Below are 20363 nucleotides of genomic sequence, written 5' to 3'. Positions count from 1 at the left end.
GAACAGTCCTTAGAGCCCTGGAAGGGACTCATTTTTTAAAGTATTTTATTTTTTTTATAATGCTGACAGATAGAGTTACATTAGCTTTTCGTTTAGTAAGGAGGAATGAATCACTTGGTGTTAGCATAAAACCAGGTTTAATATAATCAGAAATGGTCCACAGTATAATTGCTCACAGTGTGACAAAGGCCACCTGCAGTGCAGTTGTTGTAGTTTGCCTGAGCCCTGTCAGTGCTTGTACCTGGAATACGGATCCTTTACCCACCGAGCAGGTGAAGCTGAGAAGGTTCTTTAGCTACTTCTGGTAGCTACACCAGACTGGGTGGATGGGGCCGTAGTAACCCTGAGCAAGAGCTAGCTGAGAAGTAAGTTGAAGGGCATTAGGCCCTAGCTTATGAAGAAAAATCACCTCAGCTGTTCTATTAAAAATACATTTAGGAAATTACATACAAGAGTGTGTCTGTAATCGTAACAAAGGCAGTGATTGCTACATGTTCAGTAACTCAGAAGTTCTGTAGGATATGTGTTATGTTGATAATTTTCAGACCTGTTTCAGCTGCCATTCTTTCCTGGATTGGGATTGTGTTCAGTGCTCACATGAAAGAGCACTGGTTTCTTGCTGTATTTTACCTGAGAAAGAGCTGCCCCTCTGTCCTGTTACTGGGGCACAAGTTCACATAACCCTGGGATTGGCTCCATGGTTCACTTCACCCAAACACTCCCTGCAGAAGCATCAGCTGCAGAGAGGTCGATTTCATGAGGAAGTGTAGGGGTTAATGCATATTTAATGCTATGTAAAAGCTTCACCTATATCTAAACACTCACTCTGCACCATCCAGGGTCACACTGACAAAGGGAAGAGAGCAGGACCACCAAGAAAGGGTTTGTGGAGCAGTTCCAGTGTCAGGACTTACTTCAAGATGTGCTTATAAAACACAAGGAGTCAGTGATTTACTTGGCTGTGACTGGTATTTAAAAAAACCCTACAAAACTCAAACTCCCACAGCCTCCTCTGGGGACTGGTGAGGCAGGTGATGGGGACCTCTGTGTACCTTGTAGAGCCTGTTACCATCCTACCTATGCTATGGGTAGGGTAAGATAAGACCTTAGGGACCCCATGGTGAGTTGTGGTTTTTAGTCACTTCTTCGCTCTCCTTTTGGTGAGGGAGTCGGTAACACTCACACTTCAGAAAGCACAGAGAGGGCCAAAGCAGAAGGCATCTGGGTCCTAGGGCAGAGCAGAACCATGAGCTCTGCAGAGCCAGGACAAGGATCAACCCCAGGGTCATGGTCCCAGCTAACAGAACTGGTAGTTGTTGCTCTTGAGGAGGGGCTGCCCACTCTCCTCTTGCTCGCAGGACTCCTCACAGCAGCCAGAGGTATCGCAGCCACTGTCTTCCTCAGCAGTGGAGGGGAGGTTGGTGTAGTCCTTGAAAGAAAAGGAAAAAACACATCACCCCAAGTTGTTCTGGTCCCTTTGACGGTGTTTCCATGTGGGTGACCAGCTGGGGATGCTCACTCCACACTGCCCCTCTCTGCGGTGCCCACAGGGCACGACCAGCTGGCAGGGCAGGCATGTGCCTGTGCTTTTGTGGACAGCCAGTCCCAAGGGAGTGCACAGCAAAGCCAGGGGAGTGGGGCAGGGTGCTGTGCTGGCAGTGGATCACTGCCCTGGTGAGGTTTCTGCCAAGCAGCCATGTTTCTTTGCCCATCTCTCTTTGATCATGGTGGGGAGTGACTTTACCCTTATCAAGGGGAAATCTGGATGCTTCTTTGCACTTCCCACCAGCACTACACTGCTCCCATCAGCTAACAGTAAGAGACATCACAAAAGTTGTCCAGGAGCTGTATTCATGTAGAGGGAAGGCACATCTCCCCCCTTCTCTTCTCCAAAGGTCCTCACCTGCTCCTTATGCTCCTCTAGTTCTTTCTGGATGAAGCAACTGATCTGGTCGAAGGTCGGTCTCCGTGTGGGCTCCAGGCTCCAGCAGGCCTGCATGATGCTGTACCTGCAGGGCCAGACAGGGATAGAGCAGGTTCATGGTGCTGCTGGAGGGCCTGATCCCCAGGCTCTTCCCTGCAGCCCTCTGTGTGTCAGGGCCCAGTAGTGAGCAGGCCCTTGTCCACTCACATTTCCAAGGGAGCGAAGTCAGGCCTGGCCATCTGGTATCCCTGCTTCACCATGCTGTAGAACTTGCTGTTCACCACCATGCCAGGATATGGGCTTTTCCCTGTGGCAGTAACACAAGCAGAGGTGGCTCTCAGACAGAGGCTTTAACACTCCAGGCTTGAGGGGTGGGAAGAGAAAGCCTGGATCATCACTTGAGCAGGTGCTACTCAGAGGGTTCTAAGTTAGAGCAGATGATCCAGAATCCATTGTTTTTAATGGTCCCTCTGGAAGCATAACACAGTGTTTTATAGCCCTGATAAACCTAGATTTTTGTCAACCTTCCTCGTTTCTTGGAAATTTTTTTGCAGAGACATTAGGGCAGTAGTGAGCCGTGGTAAACAAAATAGGTTTGCAAGCTTGCTTCTTTCTTACCAAGGGAGAAGATCTCCCAGAGCAGGATGCCGTAAGACCACACATCGCTCTGCACTGTGTAAATGCAGTCAAAGATGCTCTCTGGGGCCATCCATTTCACGGGCAGGCGGGCCTGGAAGAGCAGAGTCCTGCAGGCTAGGACAAGCTGGCAGCTTATGCTATACCCTGTCTTTCATGTTCCAGCCCCACCCTGCCATTGTACCTTCTCTTGTGCCCATTTTAATCACTTACATTGCCTTTTACAACGTAATTCGAGTCATTCATGATGTCCCGGGCCAGGCCGAAGTCGCAGATCTTGGCTACCCGTCCATCTGATATGAGCACGTTCCTGGCTGCTAAGTCACGGTGGATGCACTGGGGAGAAAAAAACCACAACTGAGACCCAGGCAGCAGTCCCAAATAACTCCCTGCAGTCCAGGCCTGTCACCAAAACTTGTAGGAGCAAGGAGAACACTTGGCAGTACTGCTTGAAAGTAGTACAGTACCCCTGTCAGAGGCACCGTGTCATGTACAGAATATATGGGCTCTCTTGCAAGCACTTCAATTGCAATGTTAAGACACTGACATTTCATGCCATGTCCTTTAATCACTCATGGGGCTGTTGAGGAGGCTCAGAACCAGGGGCTGTTGACACTGTGTCCTCATCTCTGAAGCAGTCACACGGTGACTCTCTGAGCCAGCTCTGGCAGACAGCTCAACGGCCACTTTCAGTTCCTTGTCCCTGGGGCAGCAGGGATGCTGCCAAAGCAAGAAAGCTTCACAACAAAATTCCTGACCTCATGTAAAAGCAGGGGAGAAAATGTTGAGATTAGCATGATGGACAGCCCTGGGTTCCCCCTATAACACTGCCCTTCTGTGATGGCTGGGGGAGACAAAGGCTCTGGAGGGGACACCAGTCACCATGGCCCAGGCTGTTTGAACCCAACAAACAGAGCAGAGAGGCCCATTTCCAGCAGCAGCTTGCTTGAGCTTGGCCACCCCATCCAAAGACATCCCAAGCTTTCTGCAGACAGGGTGGCTGGCTCCTGCTCGGCTGGACTGGTGTTTCCCAGTTGGGGCATTGAGGCAGTTGTCCTCTTGGCACTCACGTTCTTTGATGCAAGGAATGCCATGCCCTGGGCCACCTGGCTGGAGAACTGTAGCAGGTCAGAGAGATTGAGGGGACGGAGATCCTCCCTGGCTTCATCGTCCTCCTCCAAGCTTCTCCCTGAAATTCAAAGCAGAGATTTAGACTTGCTGCAAACCTGGCGAGCAACACAAGCTGTGGTGTGTTGTGGTTCCCAGAGCTAAACCAAACAGGATGGCCAAAAGAAAGGAACCATGAAATCTCAGAAACGAGCCTTTGACTCACCCCTGACTTGCGCAGAATCTGATGCTACTGAAGATGATGATGATGACACAGGCCTCATTTCAACATATGTTTCCAAACCCTGGCTGGAAAAGCCACTGTCGCTGAATGAGAAACAACAGAGATGGGGGCAGGCTGTTAGCACCCTCCAGCAGTACCTTTTGCCTGCTCCACATCCACTGAGAGGAAAAACCACATCCCTGATTGCAGGAGGTGACTTAGCCAGAGGATTAAGGGCAAAGGGAAAGTTTTGGAGCTGATTCAGAAAGGGGAGAAAAACCTGGCCCTGGTGCCCTGTGTTATGGGGCTCCAAGTACTGCTCCTCATTTTTAAGCTCTTGGCTGATGGGGAGCATCATCCTACAAAACCCACGTGCCCAACAGTGAAGGAAGCCCAAAAGTTTTGGTTCTAGATTGTGAGAGGACAGACTGGACAAAAACCTGGATTTATTGTGGGATGTTCAATGACTGCTGTCAAAATCTTTGAAAAATTCAGAACTATAACCAGGTCTAAACACATGCAACCCCAGTGACTTTTACATCCTGGTATCCTGCCAGTCCTTGATCTGTCCCCAGCACAGTGCTCTGCACACTTCTACCCAGGCCCTGTGTTGCTCAGCCCTGTGGCCCCCCGAGCTCTGCTCTTACCTGCGGATATATTTTTTCTCTAGGTCAATGTTTTTGTAATCAGCAGCACTGTCTAAAGAGGTATCCAGGGCAGAATCCTGGATAATTATGGATTCAGCCTTCTTCCTCAGGAAATTCAGCAGATCTCCATAGCGACAGTACTCGGTGATGACAAGGATGGGGCCTGGGAGAGCAGCAGAAAGGGTTCATTAAGAAATGGTGTTACTGTGACCTGTCCTGAGGATTTCTGTCCCTGGGTGGGCAGCAGAACCCAGAGAGCTCATCAGCTCACTCTGTGGTGTGACAGGTGAGGACAGGTAAGAGCCTCAGAGGAGCAGGCCATGGTAGGGGGCCATGGGGGAAGCAGGGCTGTTGGATCCTACCTCCATAGGTACATGCTCCCAGCAGGTTAACAATGTTCTTGTGGTGTCCCAAGTGACTCATGATCTTCAGCTCAGACATGAGAGCCTCCTGCTCATCTGTGTCTGCTGATGCTGTAAGGGGAGAGAAGGTCTTTGTGAAGGAGTGAGGGAGGGACAAGCAAGACATGAAGGGGGAGGATGGAAAAATGTGTAGACAGATATTTGGGAAAAAAGGAGGAGACACACTCAGAGAGGAAACGTTGTCTTCTGTTCCTCTGGCCTCCCATGTCCACAAAAATGACAGTAATGTGATTCCAGCACCTGGTACTTGTCACAGAAACATCTTTAAAAAGTAGATGTTGCAGACTGGGGGCACCAACACATGGTGAACACACAATACATCCTGTCCAAAGGGCTTGGGGGATTTCAACCTTCACAAATTGCTCTGTGCTTACACTTTAGCATCTTCACAGCCACTTTGAGGACCGAATCTTCTTTGCCCAGCCCAATAGCAGTGGCTTCTACCACTTTTCCAAAGGCTCCTGCTCCAAGAGTTTTTCCTGTAGAGAGAAAAAAAGGTACTTGTAATATGCTTTATAGAAAAAGATTGAGCAGTTGTCCTGCACACAGCCTTGAGGAGGATGTTTGGTGGGTGGGGATTCCTGCTGGGCCCAGAGAAGATGACACATCCCTTAGTCAGGAGCTGGCTAACATCCATGGGGAACTCTGCTGTGAACAAAAATGTTGGGAAAAAGGCCATTTCCAAACATGCCTCACCAGCTCTATGCCTTGGGAATGACCCCATATGCAAGAGAAGGGATAGGCCCCTGACAACCTTCCTTGGAGCAATGGAAGATGGAAGGAGGTTGGACCCTACCATTTGCCACTCTGTGGGGAAGAGGGCAGCCAGGCCTGGTTAAGGATGTTGCTCTAATGCCTGGATGCAGCTCTGGGTATTGCCCAGAGCTTTGGCTCTGACCCTTGGAGCATTTCAGCTCTGCGATGAGCTTCACACCCCCAGGCAAGCAGCACAGAAGGTTTCTTACCAAACTGGAGGTTATTCCTGGGAAACTCCCATTTTTCATTGTATGGCAGCTGAGTGGGATCAATAAATATGTAGTTATTCCCTTCACAGGCCTCAATGATCTTCCACCGCACCTGGTACTTGGGTTTCTGTAGGAGGAGAAGGAAGAGACTCCAGTTACTCCAGTCTGAGGGTTCCCCAGCCCCAGCACCCCCTCTAGCTCTCACTCTGCAGGCACAGAGGGAAGATACAGATTTCAGCCCAGCAAATAGCTCTTGCTTTGAACCTGGACTGAATGAGAGAGCCTTCGTCTGGACAGGCTGGTCCCTTTGCTGTTACAAAGTTCCCCCAGGTCATCACTCACAACTGGGGGAGGTTCTCTTGCCTCTTTCACTGAAAGCATTCCATTTGGAATGGCAGAGCTGGGAGAGCCAGCACATCCCACCAAAGCAGAGGCTGCCAGTGCCCAGCTGGTGCTGGGGGGAGATGTCCCCACTGTGTCTCCTTCCTTGGTACCCTGGTTGCTGAGCACAGCAGAACAGTGGAGCTGGCCCAGCCGCACTTCCCTTCCAGGGGGGAAAAAAAAAAGAAATGGAGAAAGAGAAGTAAAAATTTCTTCTCTTTTCTAAGAATCTCATGGCAGAAGTAAGCAGGCAAGGCAGTGCTGGAGCAGAGAAGCTTCTTGAGTCCATGGCTGAGATAGGTAACCATGTTATTTATAACCATGTCCTGCTTCTCTTGGGCTTGCAAGCCCTTCCTAAAAGCTATTTTTTTCAGATATGTGCTTATACACTGATTGACTGTTCTCCCTCTGCCTCTGGACCACTGGCCAAAGGCAACTCTCCCTGCAAAGCTGTAGATGCTTGTCTGAGAGAGGGATCTGATGGATTGTCTGACAACCAGCACCAGAACTTTGCTGCAAAATTTGCAGCCTTGTTAGGCTGTCAAAGGAAGGGTGCCAAAAGGGAGAGCTGAAAACCAGGTGACTTTCACCCACTGATGAAGCAGAGGTGGCTACTGATTGGTTCAGTTTATGGAAACAACAGAGAAGGAATCCAAATTCTGAAAATGAGTCTTGCAGAGAAAATGGGCCAAGTTCTTATATAAAAATAGTGACCAAGTCTTCCTGGAGACAAACTCCTCCTAACATCATCCTGTTTCCCCATAAAGACAGTTTTTATAAAGCAGTGAGGAGAATAAAAAGTGAATGCAAACTGCAAACCACTTTTTTTACTTCCTTAATTCACTCCATGGATTTATGGTGACCAAAGCAAAACCAGCTGCAACTGACAGCACAGAATGAGCACCTTTGTCTGACACCAAACAATAACCACACTGACCTCTGGGCTACAGGATTGAGGGACCAGGGCAGGAGAGGTGTTAACACACTGGGTTTGGTGCATGAGCTTTGCCCTGCAGCAGGAAACTCCTGGGGGAAGCTGGGAGGCAGTGGAGGTGTGGGAGGTAGCTTGCCTGGTACCTCCAAGCTGAATGATTCCTGCCAGTGCAGGCTGTGTGGCCTCTGAGGCTGGACAGCCCTTGCAATGCAACAGGGAATCTGACCTGGTTGTACTTGTAGAGGAGGAAGAGGAGTAGGAGGAGCAGCAGCACCAGTGCACCTATGCAGGTGGAGAGAATGGGGCTGAAGAGCTTGTTTGGGGGGGCCATGATGCTTCCTGGAAGAGGAAGAAAAGAAGAATGAGTAAAACAGTCCCATTTCAATCCCATCTCTGGGAACATTTTGCCCAGCTAATCACTTCAGCTTCCCCTATATGCAACACACCCCAGCACTGGCCTCAGAGACACCCTTTTGGGATCTACTGGGAACTGAGGGAAGTTCTTGATGCCAAACTCAAGGCCGCAATTGTTCCCCCAATGCACCCCAGTTTCCATACAAACAGCACCAGGTGCAGGTCAGACTGTCTGGGGGCCAAGATTTGTGCAACAAGAATAGTCCCATCAAAAGATGCAACCCCAACACTGGTGGGCTGAGCAACTGCTGGCTGCACCGTGCCCTGGAGCCGAGCCCTGCAGTAATAAGATGTTCATGGCATGGCTGAGCCTTTGGTCCCAGGCTACAGCCCAGCCAGAAATTCCCACTTGACTACTAAGACTGGCAAACGCCAAAGCCTCCCACCACTTGTGAGGGTACAGGGCTTGTGGAATCTATTCCACCTCTCTTGCAAAACAGTGGAGATATACGTATAGGATGATGGGCCCTCAAAGCCCCTAGATTCTCCCCCACTCTGCCAAGCTACCAGTTTGTATCTTACTGGTGATGGTGAGTGAGTGAAACATGTCAGAAGTGTTGCCTTCTCCGTTAATGGCCACACAGCAGAAGGTGAAATTGGCATCCAGCTCCTGGAAGGGGATGCTGCTCTCCACCTCCACCTCTTGGAAGGGCAGCATGCTCACCACCTGGGGTCTGGAGTCATTCTGTAGCAATCTATAGTCCTCATTGTATCTGCAGAGACAGCGAGCAGGAGAGAATGAGTGCTCCCCTGCAGCACAGCAGCTCACAGACACTGTCTGTGTCAAACCAGAGAGGAGATATGGGCAATTAGGGTTGCAGCTTTAAGATACATTGCTCTCTCCCCAGCTAAATTCCTCTCCCTGAACACCACAGCCCTGTATAGACAGAGCCTTAGCTGCGTTCTGCCAGCAGTCCCTTCACTAGGGCTGGTACTGAGACACGACAGCTGTGTCCAGGCTGCTTCTCATGATGCTGTAGCTCAGTGAACCTGTGCTCTGCAGAGCCTCACACCTTTGGAGGTCCCAGAAAGATGACTGGACCAGTCATGATGTAGCTCTACGGCAATGTACACCAGGGCACTTATCTAAGGAATCCACATGTTCCTTAGAAAACCATGGGAAGAACATGAATCACTGGTGGCCAGTCTCTTCAAGCTCAAGACACTCAGGAGTGGAATGTGTCCCCTCTACTCAGGCAGTCCCTGGGAACCTCTTCTTTTAGCAGAGCAACATCCCTACTGCTGTTACACACGTGGTGGTGCTCAGCAAATGCCAGCATGGCAAGGGCAAGTGCCCACCTTGGAGCTGCTCAGTCTCCTGGGCATTTCTTACCTGTCAGAGTGCACGGGGCACTGGTACCACTCAATGCGTGGGGCAGGGTAGCCGAGGGCCAAGCACTGAAGGATGCTGGAGTCATTGGCTGGCACCTTGATTTTGCAGACCGATGGAGAAGCTGTTGGGGAAGTCACATAAGCAGTGAATGCTCTGACCAGAGGAAGAGCACATCCCCCATGCTCTGGTTCACTTTCCACGTGTGCAACAATAAAACAGCAGCAACCCCTACTCATTGTCAGGTTTGGGCTGGGGCTGTGTGTCCCATGGGTGCTGAGCTGGAAGCACCCTGGTACCTCACTCAATTTGCTTCTAGCTGGGAAGCAGCCCCGGGGGCAAGCAGGGCAAAAGAATGGGCAAGCACTTACATTTCAGAAAGATACTGAAGGTAACTGATGCACTGGTCTCATTGTTGAGGGCATGAAATGTGTAGAGCCCTCCCTCTCCCTCCTGCAGGCGGTTCAGGAAGAGTGTGTTGTTGTACCTGCTCACCAAGAGAGAGCAAAACCAGTGAAGAATACACAGGCTGTGCTCAGTGAGATGCTGCTGCTTCCTGTGTTCTGGAGCAGTGAACACTTCCAGCACTAACCCCAGCCCATGAGGGAGCCTGCTGTTTCCTTTTTCAGGGGAAGCAGGGAGGGACTAACCTTCCTTAGAGGAAATTTTTTTTGCCATCAAGTGCACTTCAGCACTTCTGAAAGGCTACAGGTGGGTGAATGCTCAGAAATAATTTAACATCCAAATCATTGCTTTTGAAGGGTCAGGGGATGCCTGTCCTGCCTTTGGCAGAATGAGTTATTCCATGAAGTCATGCTCCCTTAGTGCCCACTCCCCTCTGCTCTCAGCCCATTTCTCAGCCCCCCATGAGAGTGTTCACCCTAAAGCTATCACCCTTGCTAAGTGGCACACTTCCTCTTGTGGATTATTTTTGGTTTCTAAGAAAATGAAAGGGGAATTGCCCAAACGCCCCAACAAATGGAATGATTTTCTCTCAGTCTCCTTTTGGTCTCAGTTGGCTGTAGGCTTTGAAAAAAGGCCTGTGCCCTCTGTTAGATCATATCCACATAATGATGCTTCTGGCTTCTCTAGACATGGGCCTAGGTGTCACTCAGTACACACTCTCCAGACCTCAGAGCATGGGACAGGTCCAAGGAGCAGTGAGGGAATTAAAGTTTTCTGTACTGATCATCCACCTCTGCAATTTCTTCCTGCAAGGACAGTGCAGACTTGAACAACCGGATCACAAATGTGATACTGAATTCCACAAGGTTTTCTAAAGAGAAGGCTGCCAAGTTAGAGAAGGGTGGTGTCCTCCTTGACCTGATCATACCTCCTCAGTGTGATTTGCTAATGATACTGAAAAGAGAAGACAGAAATGTAGAACAGTTCCCCTCTTCAAAACCTGATAGTTTTCTGTAGAATGGGGCCTGCCTGTCTCAAGGAAAGCACTGTTAGAAACATGCCATAGCCAGGAGCACATACCAGTTGTTTCCAGAGATCATTTGGCCTTTGAATATGGTGCTCCCAGAGTTCTTCAGGGGGTTTGTGTGTTCCCAGCCCCAGTGGAGAAGTTTTGGGTAAGCTTTAATGTGGACCTGCAGATTCAGACTCTCTCCCAAAGCAGCCTCCTGGCTGGTGGTGTCCCCTGGGGTCAGGAACACATAACCTCTCTCTGCAGGGTGGAGAAGAGCATGAACATCAGCAGGCACATCCAGAGACCCGGAACAAGCTTATACCAGCTTCATAAACAGATCTTTATTGGAAAGGGCAGCCTCAGCTAAGAGACTGCAGGAGGGAATGAGACACTACACAGGTTATGTTGCCAATGGAGTACTTTTAAACTGCTTCTTTGTCATGGCAGCCTAGTTTACACTGCCTGAGGAGAGCTAGAAAACCTTAGTGAACTCTCATGGGGAAAGAGGTTTTACATGCTGTATCCTAAGAAGTGATGAGGCTAAAACGGTATCTCCTAATCGTTCATAAAAGACAGGCCCTTTTAGCTAAAATCCTGGCTTCCCACTTGGAAACTACTCATTCCAAGCCCTCTTTCTGAGCCATGGTATGCAGCAGCTTTGGATCAGCAAACCCCAGCCTGCAAACTGTGAGGATGAATTTTCCATCTTGAGATACAAACAAGTGTATAACAGACCTGAATCCTCTTATGTGGATCTGTGACTGGAAGTGACAAAGATCCATACTTTGCTCATATGGCTTGCCCTTCCTTCTAAGCCTTTCCTGGTCTTCAGCACAACCTTGCCTCATTCTCTGTTTATTGTTTTAAAGCTTTTTATAAACTCACAGAGACTGAAAAGAGCACTTTAATTTTTCATCCAGAACCCAAAATATGTCCTCCTGCTCCTCAAGATGTGAAAGGAGCACCAGTTCCTTTCCTAGCAGTTCCATGCTTGTCACATGAGCCTTCAGGCACAAGTGAGAATTATGTTTCCAACAACAAAACTAGGAACAGGATGGAGGCAGAAGCAGTAAATACTCAAGGCTAGGTGTGATTCAGTGTCCCTGGTCTTTTGGGGAAACACTCACCTACCACCTGAAGCACTGTTGAGGCATTCCTGAATCCTACTGAATTGTTAGCTATACAGATGTATTTCCCAGCGTCTTCCATGGTCACAGCTGGAACAGACAGGGTGTCGTTGATGAAGTAGTTACCATTTCCAAAGTCAAGGTTTTTACTCCTCACAACCTGTCAGGCAGAGAGGGAACATCAGACATTGGAAGGGCAGAGGATGAACTGAACATTTAAGACAACCATGCACACTCACTCTTGTTCTGGGCTAGAGAGTACATCACTCAGAGCAAACTGTGTGGAGATCCAGAGGTATATTAAAACCTAAGTATCCAGGGCAGATATTCCACAGCAGTTAGGCTATAGCTATTGTCAGCCCTCTGACTGCAACTTGGCCTTACACTCTGTGATCCAAACAGTCCTTGCGTGTTATTTCAACTCCTTAATAAAGACATCAGACACAATAAGGACTTCTGGCAAACCTTATCTAACCATCTAGCAGTTAAAAGTCAGCAGAGATTTTGAAATGCATTCCCTTTTTTCACCCGTGTCTTTTCTCTGGAGAATTGTGTGTCCTGAACACGTTTGCTGGTTTATAAGCCCTGGCAGGACTGGGTGGAGAAACGTTGCCTTAAAAGGTACTGTGGCTCCTGTCCAATGAACTCAGCTGAAACAACATATTCTCCTCCTCTCTTGCAGCAAGATCCTGACAATGTCATCCCGAGGAAAGGATATTCAGATTTCTACAGCTTGGGTAGTTCATGGCTTTGCTGCAGGTGACATGGATCTGGGCAGTTCTTATCACCCTATGTCCCCCAGTTTCCAGAAAAGCTCCACACCCCATTGAAGCTGCCCAACTTACCCTCTTTGCTGCTGTCACCCATCTGATGTTATACTTGTAGGAAGGAGCAGTTACTCTGCAAGTGACCTGGAAAGGTTCGCCCACGATTCGCACGTGGTCTGTAGGGTCCATCACCACCGACACAGGCTTCTTCAGTGCTACAGAAAGGCAAGCAGGGAAAGATTCAACATCAGCTGGTCCAGTGATTCCATGTACTTTGGACACTCCCCAGGACCCGGCTACCTTGGATGCTGAGGCACTGGCACAGGTTGCCCAGAGAAATTGTGGATGCCCCACCCCTGGAAGTGTTCAAGGCCAGGTTGGATGGGGCCCTGAGCAACCTGATCTAGTGGGTGGCATCACTGCCCATGGCAGTGAGTTTGGGATGAGATGATTTTTAAGGTCTCTTCCCACCCAAACTATTCTATTATTCTACTTCATGATTCTACCTTCTCCTTTCCATTCTCTTCAATCTCTTTACCCCCGGCCTTCTCCTTCCCCAGTGATCCCTTTTGTGCTTGTGTCTGTGGGGAGCAGTACAGGTGGGGGGGAACACAGCAGTCAGCACTGTGGGTTGGAAGGGAAGGGAAGGGAAGGGAAGCTTCTGCTGTGATTACAGATGGAACATCAAGGCCTGAGGACTTGCAGAACACCGGACATTTTTCTCTGGTTTGTGATAGTGCCTGCAAAGATTTAAAGACTGCTGAACCCATGGAAACTCAACTGAAGGAACCAATTTGCCAGAGGCTGATGGAATTTGGCCTCCATTAAATACTTTAAAAACTGCAGGTTCAGAAGGTCTTTCCTGCCACCAGTAAGGAGCTTTTCTTTAACTATCTACTGTGACCAGCTTAGCTATTGGTGGCCCTGAGGACAGCAACAACCCCAATCCTTTACCTTCTTCCATAACCAGTCTTATTCTTGGTGACTTCTTTATTTTTCCATTTATCTCTGCTTGGCATCGGTAATAACCCTTATGCTTGCTTTGTACATTGTATAGTCTTATTCCTCTTTCAGCACTGAAAGAGTAGTTGGTCCCATATGGGAGATGAGAGGCATCATCCATTATCAGAGTCACATTGGATCCATACTCAGGGGCCGTGATGAGACAGGGGAGATCAACATTGCTGCCTTCAGCCCCAAGGACCCGGAATTCCGGGGTGTACCACACATTATCGGGATCTGCGGGGGAGACAAGATAGGCTTGAGAACGGGATCAGAAAACGCATTGAAGCTCAGAAACACATTCCAGACAAGGCAGGTCTCCAGCATTGCTTCCCAGTGGGAGTTTGATGCTGGGGCAGCCCTGCTCAACGCCTGCCTGACTCAGCCTCCAAACACTCACACGACAAGCCCAATTCCAGCTAAGCCATTTGAGGAGGTCACAGCAATCAGCTCACAAATGTACATAGACAGGAGAGGCTGAGAAGTATGCTTACCTCTAATTAAACTTTTCACCATGGTGTTAGTTTTATTTATCAGACCTCCAGCTTCCCTGCCCAGGACAGAACCTCTGGTACAAGGGAAGGGATGAAGTCAAGTGGTGGAGCCACCACAGCATAAAATTCTTCTGGGATAAAATAATATTTTCAGTTCAGGTCATGTTGTGAGGATGTGATCCATGTGACTCTCTCCCTTGTCTGAGGTGCTGGCTACATAGTTCTCTGATTTGCAGATCTCACAGCTCATTACAACACTGAACAGACTTTTATCCCTGTTTTTTCAGGAAGGGAAGCCATAGTAGATAGAGGGAGAGACCCAGGACATTCCCAAATATGAATGAGATGCAGCTCAACCCAGTGCTTCAGCTATGGGCCCCATTTTTTGTGGACTTACATGGTTGTGGGTGAGCCACTGCCCCACCAGGAGCCTACACTGCTCCCCAAACACACACACAGCCAGAGCTGTGGAAAGGACCTGTGTAATGGCTGTGCTCCCTGGAAGGAGGCTGTTCTGGATGTGGGAAGAGAGAAGCATGGTTACCTCTCACAAACAGGTGGACAGCTGCAATGCCCTTGTCACTGCTGTTGACATGAGCACAACTATAGGTGCCAGTGTTCTTGTAAGTGGCCTTGGGAATACTGAGTGTGCTGATGGTGTGGTTACTGAATGCATTCCTTTGGTTAATCCATTCAACTTCAGACTCTCCTGAGCAGCGCAGGATGACTGGATCACCCGTGTTGACAACCAGAGCAGAGAGGTCAGGGCTGATCACTGGGGATGCTGAGCCTGCAAGGGAAAGAGAGAGTGAGGATGCAAAAATGATCCCTAAAGAGGAGTTCACACTGCTGAGCACAGAGTATCTCAGCATGAGGAAAAGGCTAAGCCTGGCATTCAGACTGGCTTTTTGGCTCACATCACTCCACCCATTCTCTCTCCCACCTGACCAGTATGGCCTGATATTCCAAGGAACAAATTTCAGGGAAGAAACACCATCCCCCTGCCCTTCCCCCTTCCCTGCCATGTGAACGTTTAGAGCTCTGGGACAGGAAAAATAATCATCTGGAGCTGATTAGGGCAGATGTTAGCTTGGAAATTGTTCTTGTTGGGTTTTGCCTCTTCTTGCAACAGTTTTCCTTTTGTGGTAGAGCTGGAGCTGCCCTATGAACTAGCTTAGCCCACAGCACCATTTGCTGGAGTTTAAGTCAAGTTTGGTGGATGGGGGTCTCTGCTGCAGTGGTGTTGTGATGAGCCAGAGCAGATCTGCAGAGTGGGAGATCAGTGCATGTACTTTGGGAAGATTGGCTTTTTGTCACCAAGTGCTGGATTTTGAAGGATATCTTATGTATGTCATGGAATCACACACAGCATTCTCCTCACAGATACCATCAAAACATTATGAAGTGAGTCAGCATTATTATTCATATTGGGGAGAGGAAACTGATGCACAGAAAAGCTAAACAGTTGAGGAAAGTCCATGGCTGCAGTTGTTCATGGAGCACACCAGTGTCACAACCAGCTGGATTTCTGATGCCAACTCCACTTTGAAGATGGTTTCTCTGCTGGCTGAATAAAGGGGAACCAGAATCCTACTCCAGCCCTCAGTGTCAGAAGGAAATATTTTTCCTTGTTTTGCCGTGTCAGCGAGTTCTTTGAGTCACCACCTATATTTAGGGTGGGGGGAAGCGCGAAATGAATCAGTGTCGTGGGGCCAGGGAAGAAGTGGTGCTGCCACCCCCACGCCAGGCCTTCAGGGAGGACAGGAAACACATTGCAAATGGCTATCTGTGCTCGGGGGGCTCTGCACCCTCCTCCAGCCCCTATCCAGGGCTATTCTCCCACTTCTGCTTTCCTTCCCAGTTGCTAACCCGTCCTCACATCTTAAAGGGACATACACCCTGGTTCAAATTACACTAAACATAAAGGTAGCTGTGGAATTTATCAACTCATTGCTCTTTGTAGAGGTCACTGCAGGCAATGATCCTCCTGCCATGGACACTGCCCCTATAACAGCCAGCAGAAGCACACCCCTGTCCTCCTCCATCCCTGCTCACAGCTCATTTGGTGAGGAAGACTATGATAGCCAAGGTACAAAAGTGTGTCCTGTGCTACCAGCTGTGCTCAGGGCTGTAACACCCAGAGCCCACACATCAGAGCCCCAAAAACATCATTTAAGCTATCTGGGGCTGATGCCTCCCTCCACGCAACAAAGGGTTGGAAATATAAGACTTAAGGCCTTGGAGAGCATTGCTGGTGTGTGACAGTGACACAGCTGTCACGGGGGAACTCAGACAAGGTCTGGATCAAACTCACTGGCCCTCTGGGAAGAAGCAGAGGACAAGGATCTTCAGAGGATGGAATATTTGACATTTTATCTCCCTCGCCCTCTTTTTTTTTTTTTTTGATGTTTTTATCTACCTGTGGAAAGAGGAAAAGCCTCATTTATTCCCAGAGTGGAGGAAAACATATCCCAGAATCATCTGCAAAGCCACATTTTCCACATATCTGCAGTACAACATTCCTCCCCTTTTTTGCTAAGCTGTGATTTCTACTGGGACTCGACATTTCTGTTGCTTTGATTCTCTGTCAGTGGATCCTTTTCCCTCACCTACTCTCCACTTTGGCTATCCCTCCGCATCCAGGGCTTCAGCACCACTTAATGGAGAGCCAAGCTCTTTGACTCATGGCTGCTTTCAAAGTAGTTCAGGGAAAGACTGTGTTGTAACTGATCCTTGGTTTGCCCACAGCAGGAAAACCCAAAACAAACAAGAGTCATATCACTCTGCATCCTTGTTGTCATCAACTTACACTTACTACTGAGATGCTGTGGTCAGAAGAGGCTCTGGGTAGGTGCTCTCCTGAATACTGAGGATGAAACCTTCAGGCTGTCACTGGAGACTCCCATCAAAAACACAACCACCAGCACAGGTGGAGTGAGGACAGACAAAGCAGAGACAGTAAATGCAGGACAAGGTGAGGTGAACGTCATCCAAGCACCCACTCCTTTGTGTGTGCTGGGGGATGAGTCAGACCAGCAGGACCTTTTCCAGAATGGGGAAGCAGGGCTGCTGGGGAGGCTCTCTCCCTGCTGACCAGTGTGCAATCTTGCACGAAGCCCAGGGATGTCTCTCTGCTGCTCTCCAGCAGCTTCCGCAGCACTGCCAGTAACTGCTGGCCAGAGGTTTTGCCACACTCGGGTTGTGTAACCCTGACCTCTCCTTACAGCCACAGGCTCTGTCCCTGCCTCTCCCATGTCAGCCAAAACATTGCTTCCCTCTGCTGAGGGTTTGGTGAGGAAGGAGAAGTGAAGGCTGGTAAGACAGAAATGCTCAAGATCTTTACCAAGGAATCCAGTCATCAGGATCTTGAGTTGGTCCTGAGGAATCACTGGCCTAAGGTCTGGCCCTGAGAGGGACCCATACGAGAGCTGAGCTCCCCCGGTCCCACCCTCAAAGATGGCAAGGAAAAGTTTGGTTTTTGAGGACCCCTTCGCCAGACTGACCTACAGTATCTGGGGGGCCAGGGGAGAAGGAAAGTGTGCTCATCACAGCTCTGCTTGGGTTTTCTACCTCAGAGGTTTAGATCATCAAAGGAAACAAAAAGAAACCAAAAACCCCGGGAAGACCTCTCGAGATGACCAATAACACAGATGTGAGATGATCAGGTGCAAAATCTTTTCTCTGCTTGATCTGAATCTGGGATTTCGGCCCCTTACACTTGCTTAGCAAGAGCCCAGATCACAATAGTCACACCCCATCAGCCCTGGGTACTCTCAGAAGATGCATTTGCAATCCAAAAGGTAGGAGAAAGAAGTCAGGCTCTGACTCCAGCTTGAGGCTATTACTGTGGAGAACCTTGGAATGATGCAGCTTTGTGCTGCAGGTGGCCAACAGTGCTGGCACTCACACGGATGTGTGTCCAACAGCCTGACATGGCAGACAGTTCCTGATGAAGATGTCACAGCTGGTGACCTGCATTTCCCACTGACTCAAGAAACCTTTGGAGAGATCCTGACAGCTTATTGTTATGATTTCTCACAAATGTGTATCAGACCTGTCTAGTTCCTATAACCTTAAAAAAACACTTCAGAAATTAAAAAATTAAAAACTCCGCAGCCTTCACAACTCAGTTCCCAGCACAGCAGACCTGGAAAAAGCCTGCTCAGTATGTTGAAGACAGGACTTGAACCGCAACAACGTGCAGTGCAACAGTGAGAGGGATGCAAATTTCCTGGGCTGAAAATATGGGCACTGCAGTGGCTCAAGAGGGATACACTGCCTCCCTGCTACATGCTGAATTCTTTCCCTCCGGGTTGCCCATTCCAGGGAGGACCTCACACCACAGTCTCCTTGTCTCCCCAAGCAAGCTCAAAAGGAAAATGAAGGACAGTGGACCTGAGAAGCTGCCAGCACTTCAAAATGCAAGATTAGTAATACTGGTTTCCATCTGATTGGTCGCAAACCTCAAAACAGGCTTAAGTGACTTTTGAGGTTGATGGGTTATTACTTCTTGGCCACCTCCACAGCCCCAAAAAACAGACGTGTTCACCTTTCCCTTCTCAGCTGTCTGACTTTCTGTTTCCATCACATCCTGGCCCTGCACCCCTGCTGTGCATGCCAGCACCACCAGAAATCAGCAATCCTCAGACACTCCAGCTGGGCATGAGGTGCTTTGGGAGGTGCCAATGCAGCTGATTTTTTTGACTCTTTCACCTGCAGACCAAGCACCTCCAGCTCTTGCCCTGTTTAAGCAAAGGGTTATTTCAGAGACAGCTTCCCTCGGGCCACACTTTCTGCTGAACTGTTCCTTCATCCTATACCCTTTCCAGACCCAAAGAGAGAGAAGTTTCCCTTTCCCATCTCCCCACTGCCAAGGCTCTTCCTATGCTACGTGCACCTTTTCATCCTCCTTGGCCTTACCCTGGCCAAGGGCAGCCAAGGGCAAGCCCTCAGCACAGCTGGGCTCCAGAGGCAACACAGAGCAGCAACACACCCTCTTTCCACCACTGCCTTCCCTCTGTAATTGCAGCCAGCCCTGGATGGCCTTCAGAAAGCTGCTACAGCCAGGTCTGCACTAAGTACCACACTCTGTGCCACAGAGCAGACACGTTCTCCCTACCTGTGCTGAGGCTCCTTGAACCTGCCCACAGCAGTGGCTGCTTCATGCAGCAGCCTCCGGAAACAGGGACTGTCCCAGCCCACAGCAGCCTCCTGGGAGACACCACTGGGAGCCCAACTTCACCCCCCACCTCCAGGAGCTGGGAACCTGTTACTCCAGCCTCAGCACTGCTCCATCCCCACCAAGGTTGTCACAACTCCTCACCTGAGGAGGGATGGAGCACTCGCACCAGACACCCGGGAAATCCTCACCACACCCCAAAACACCCCTGGAGTGACATGGAGGCACTGGGGGGCTTTGTGAGTCAGGGTACCTACCATGCCAGAAGCCAGCTGTGCTGAGCAGCAGGAAGAGAGCAGGACACATGTCCCCAGGGACTGTGGTGTCCCCAGCGTGGAGGGGGGACGCAGCTGAAGGATCCTCTCGAGCAGCGGGTGCCTCTCCTTGCGTCCCCAGCACTCCCTTGGCAGGAGCTTCTCCTTTCTGAGTTGACCACAAGTTAACAAATTCCCTATTTTGTTTGTTTTTGAAACAGGAGGGGGGAAAAAAAAAAAGCAGGCAATGCTTTGATACGTCACCAGTGTCACACCCCCGTGGCAGAGGTGGGGCCATGCATGCACCCCACTGCAGGGACCCCCTGCTGTTTGGGGTCACCTCCAGCCTCAGAAAAGGGTCCAACCCCACTCCAGTCCCCAGGGCTGGCAGGGACCACTGCACTATGCTGGGGTTCGGGACAATCCCAATGTGCTCTGGCTACTGCCACCCCAAAACACAGGGACTCCTACACCCTTTCCACTTGCATGGGGACACAAAGCACCTGACTGGGACCTGCCTTGAGGGCAGTGGACTCCATTTTACCTCAACAGGACACATTTTACCTCAGGCCCAGTGGCTCTTGCTGGCTTTGGGACCTGAGGACCCCCACGGAACATGGCAGACTCCCTCACAACAGGCACACAGATGCAATTCAGCCTAGAGCAGCTCCCAGGTGGGAAAAGCCCTGTGAAGACGCCAAATTATTTTGTGTTGGCCAAGAGTGTGATTCCCAGTGCAGACAGGGGTCCTGTGGCCACACAGGATCATCCCCAATGCCCATGCTAACTCCAGTACCTTCCCCAACAGGATCACATGCTGGAGTCCAGCCTGCAGATCCCTCCCTTTTGGGCTGGGGGACACATGGGGACCCCATCAGGAGAGCTGGGAACCTCTCAGCACCTCCAACCCTGGAGCTCACAGCAACCCTGTCACCACCAGGCAGTCCCAGGGCTAAAGCAAAGATCCTTCCTCCCCCAGAGCCCATCCCACCCAGCCTTCCTGCTTCACTGGTGAGGAGGCTGCTTGAAGCTGTTTTATAACTGAGATCCTGGCAGGCACTTTCAATCAGTAATTAGGTAGTTAGTAAGCTAATTAGCAGTGTTAGTAATTAGCAAATTAGACACTTCGTTAACCCTCCA

General features: G+C 49.8%; 1 protein-coding gene across 1 annotated transcript; it reads right to left on the bottom strand.

Annotated features, from left to right (window-relative positions):
• Window positions 1-34: 34 nt before the first annotated feature.
• On the bottom strand, window positions 35-19412 carry CSF1R (colony stimulating factor 1 receptor). Its single transcript, XM_017827943.1, has 21 exons — window positions 19227-19412; window positions 14335-14580; window positions 13249-13533; window positions 12373-12509; window positions 11528-11687; window positions 10469-10658; window positions 9355-9470; window positions 8987-9107; window positions 8176-8366; window positions 7466-7578; window positions 5925-6051; window positions 5334-5438; window positions 4900-5010; window positions 4538-4700; window positions 3894-3994; window positions 3631-3749; window positions 2774-2896; window positions 2543-2654; window positions 2132-2231; window positions 1904-2009; window positions 35-1429 (listed from the first exon to the last, which is right to left on the bottom strand). The coding sequence occupies exons 1-21, from the start codon at window positions 19273-19275 to the stop codon at window positions 1298-1300; spliced, it is 2907 nt and encodes a 968-aa protein (XP_017683432.1). The 5' UTR covers window positions 19276-19412; the 3' UTR covers window positions 35-1297.
• Window positions 19413-20363: the final 951 nt, after the last annotated feature.

Source organism: Lepidothrix coronata, unplaced genomic scaffold, assembly GCF_001604755.1.
Source record: "Lepidothrix coronata isolate B3197 unplaced genomic scaffold, Lepidothrix_coronata-1.0 Scaffold144, whole genome shotgun sequence".
Lineage (NCBI taxonomy): Eukaryota > Metazoa > Chordata > Aves > Passeriformes > Pipridae > Lepidothrix > Lepidothrix coronata.
The sequence above is the reverse complement of the archived record's forward strand: the minus strand, read 5'-3'. Positions and strand labels throughout refer to the sequence as shown.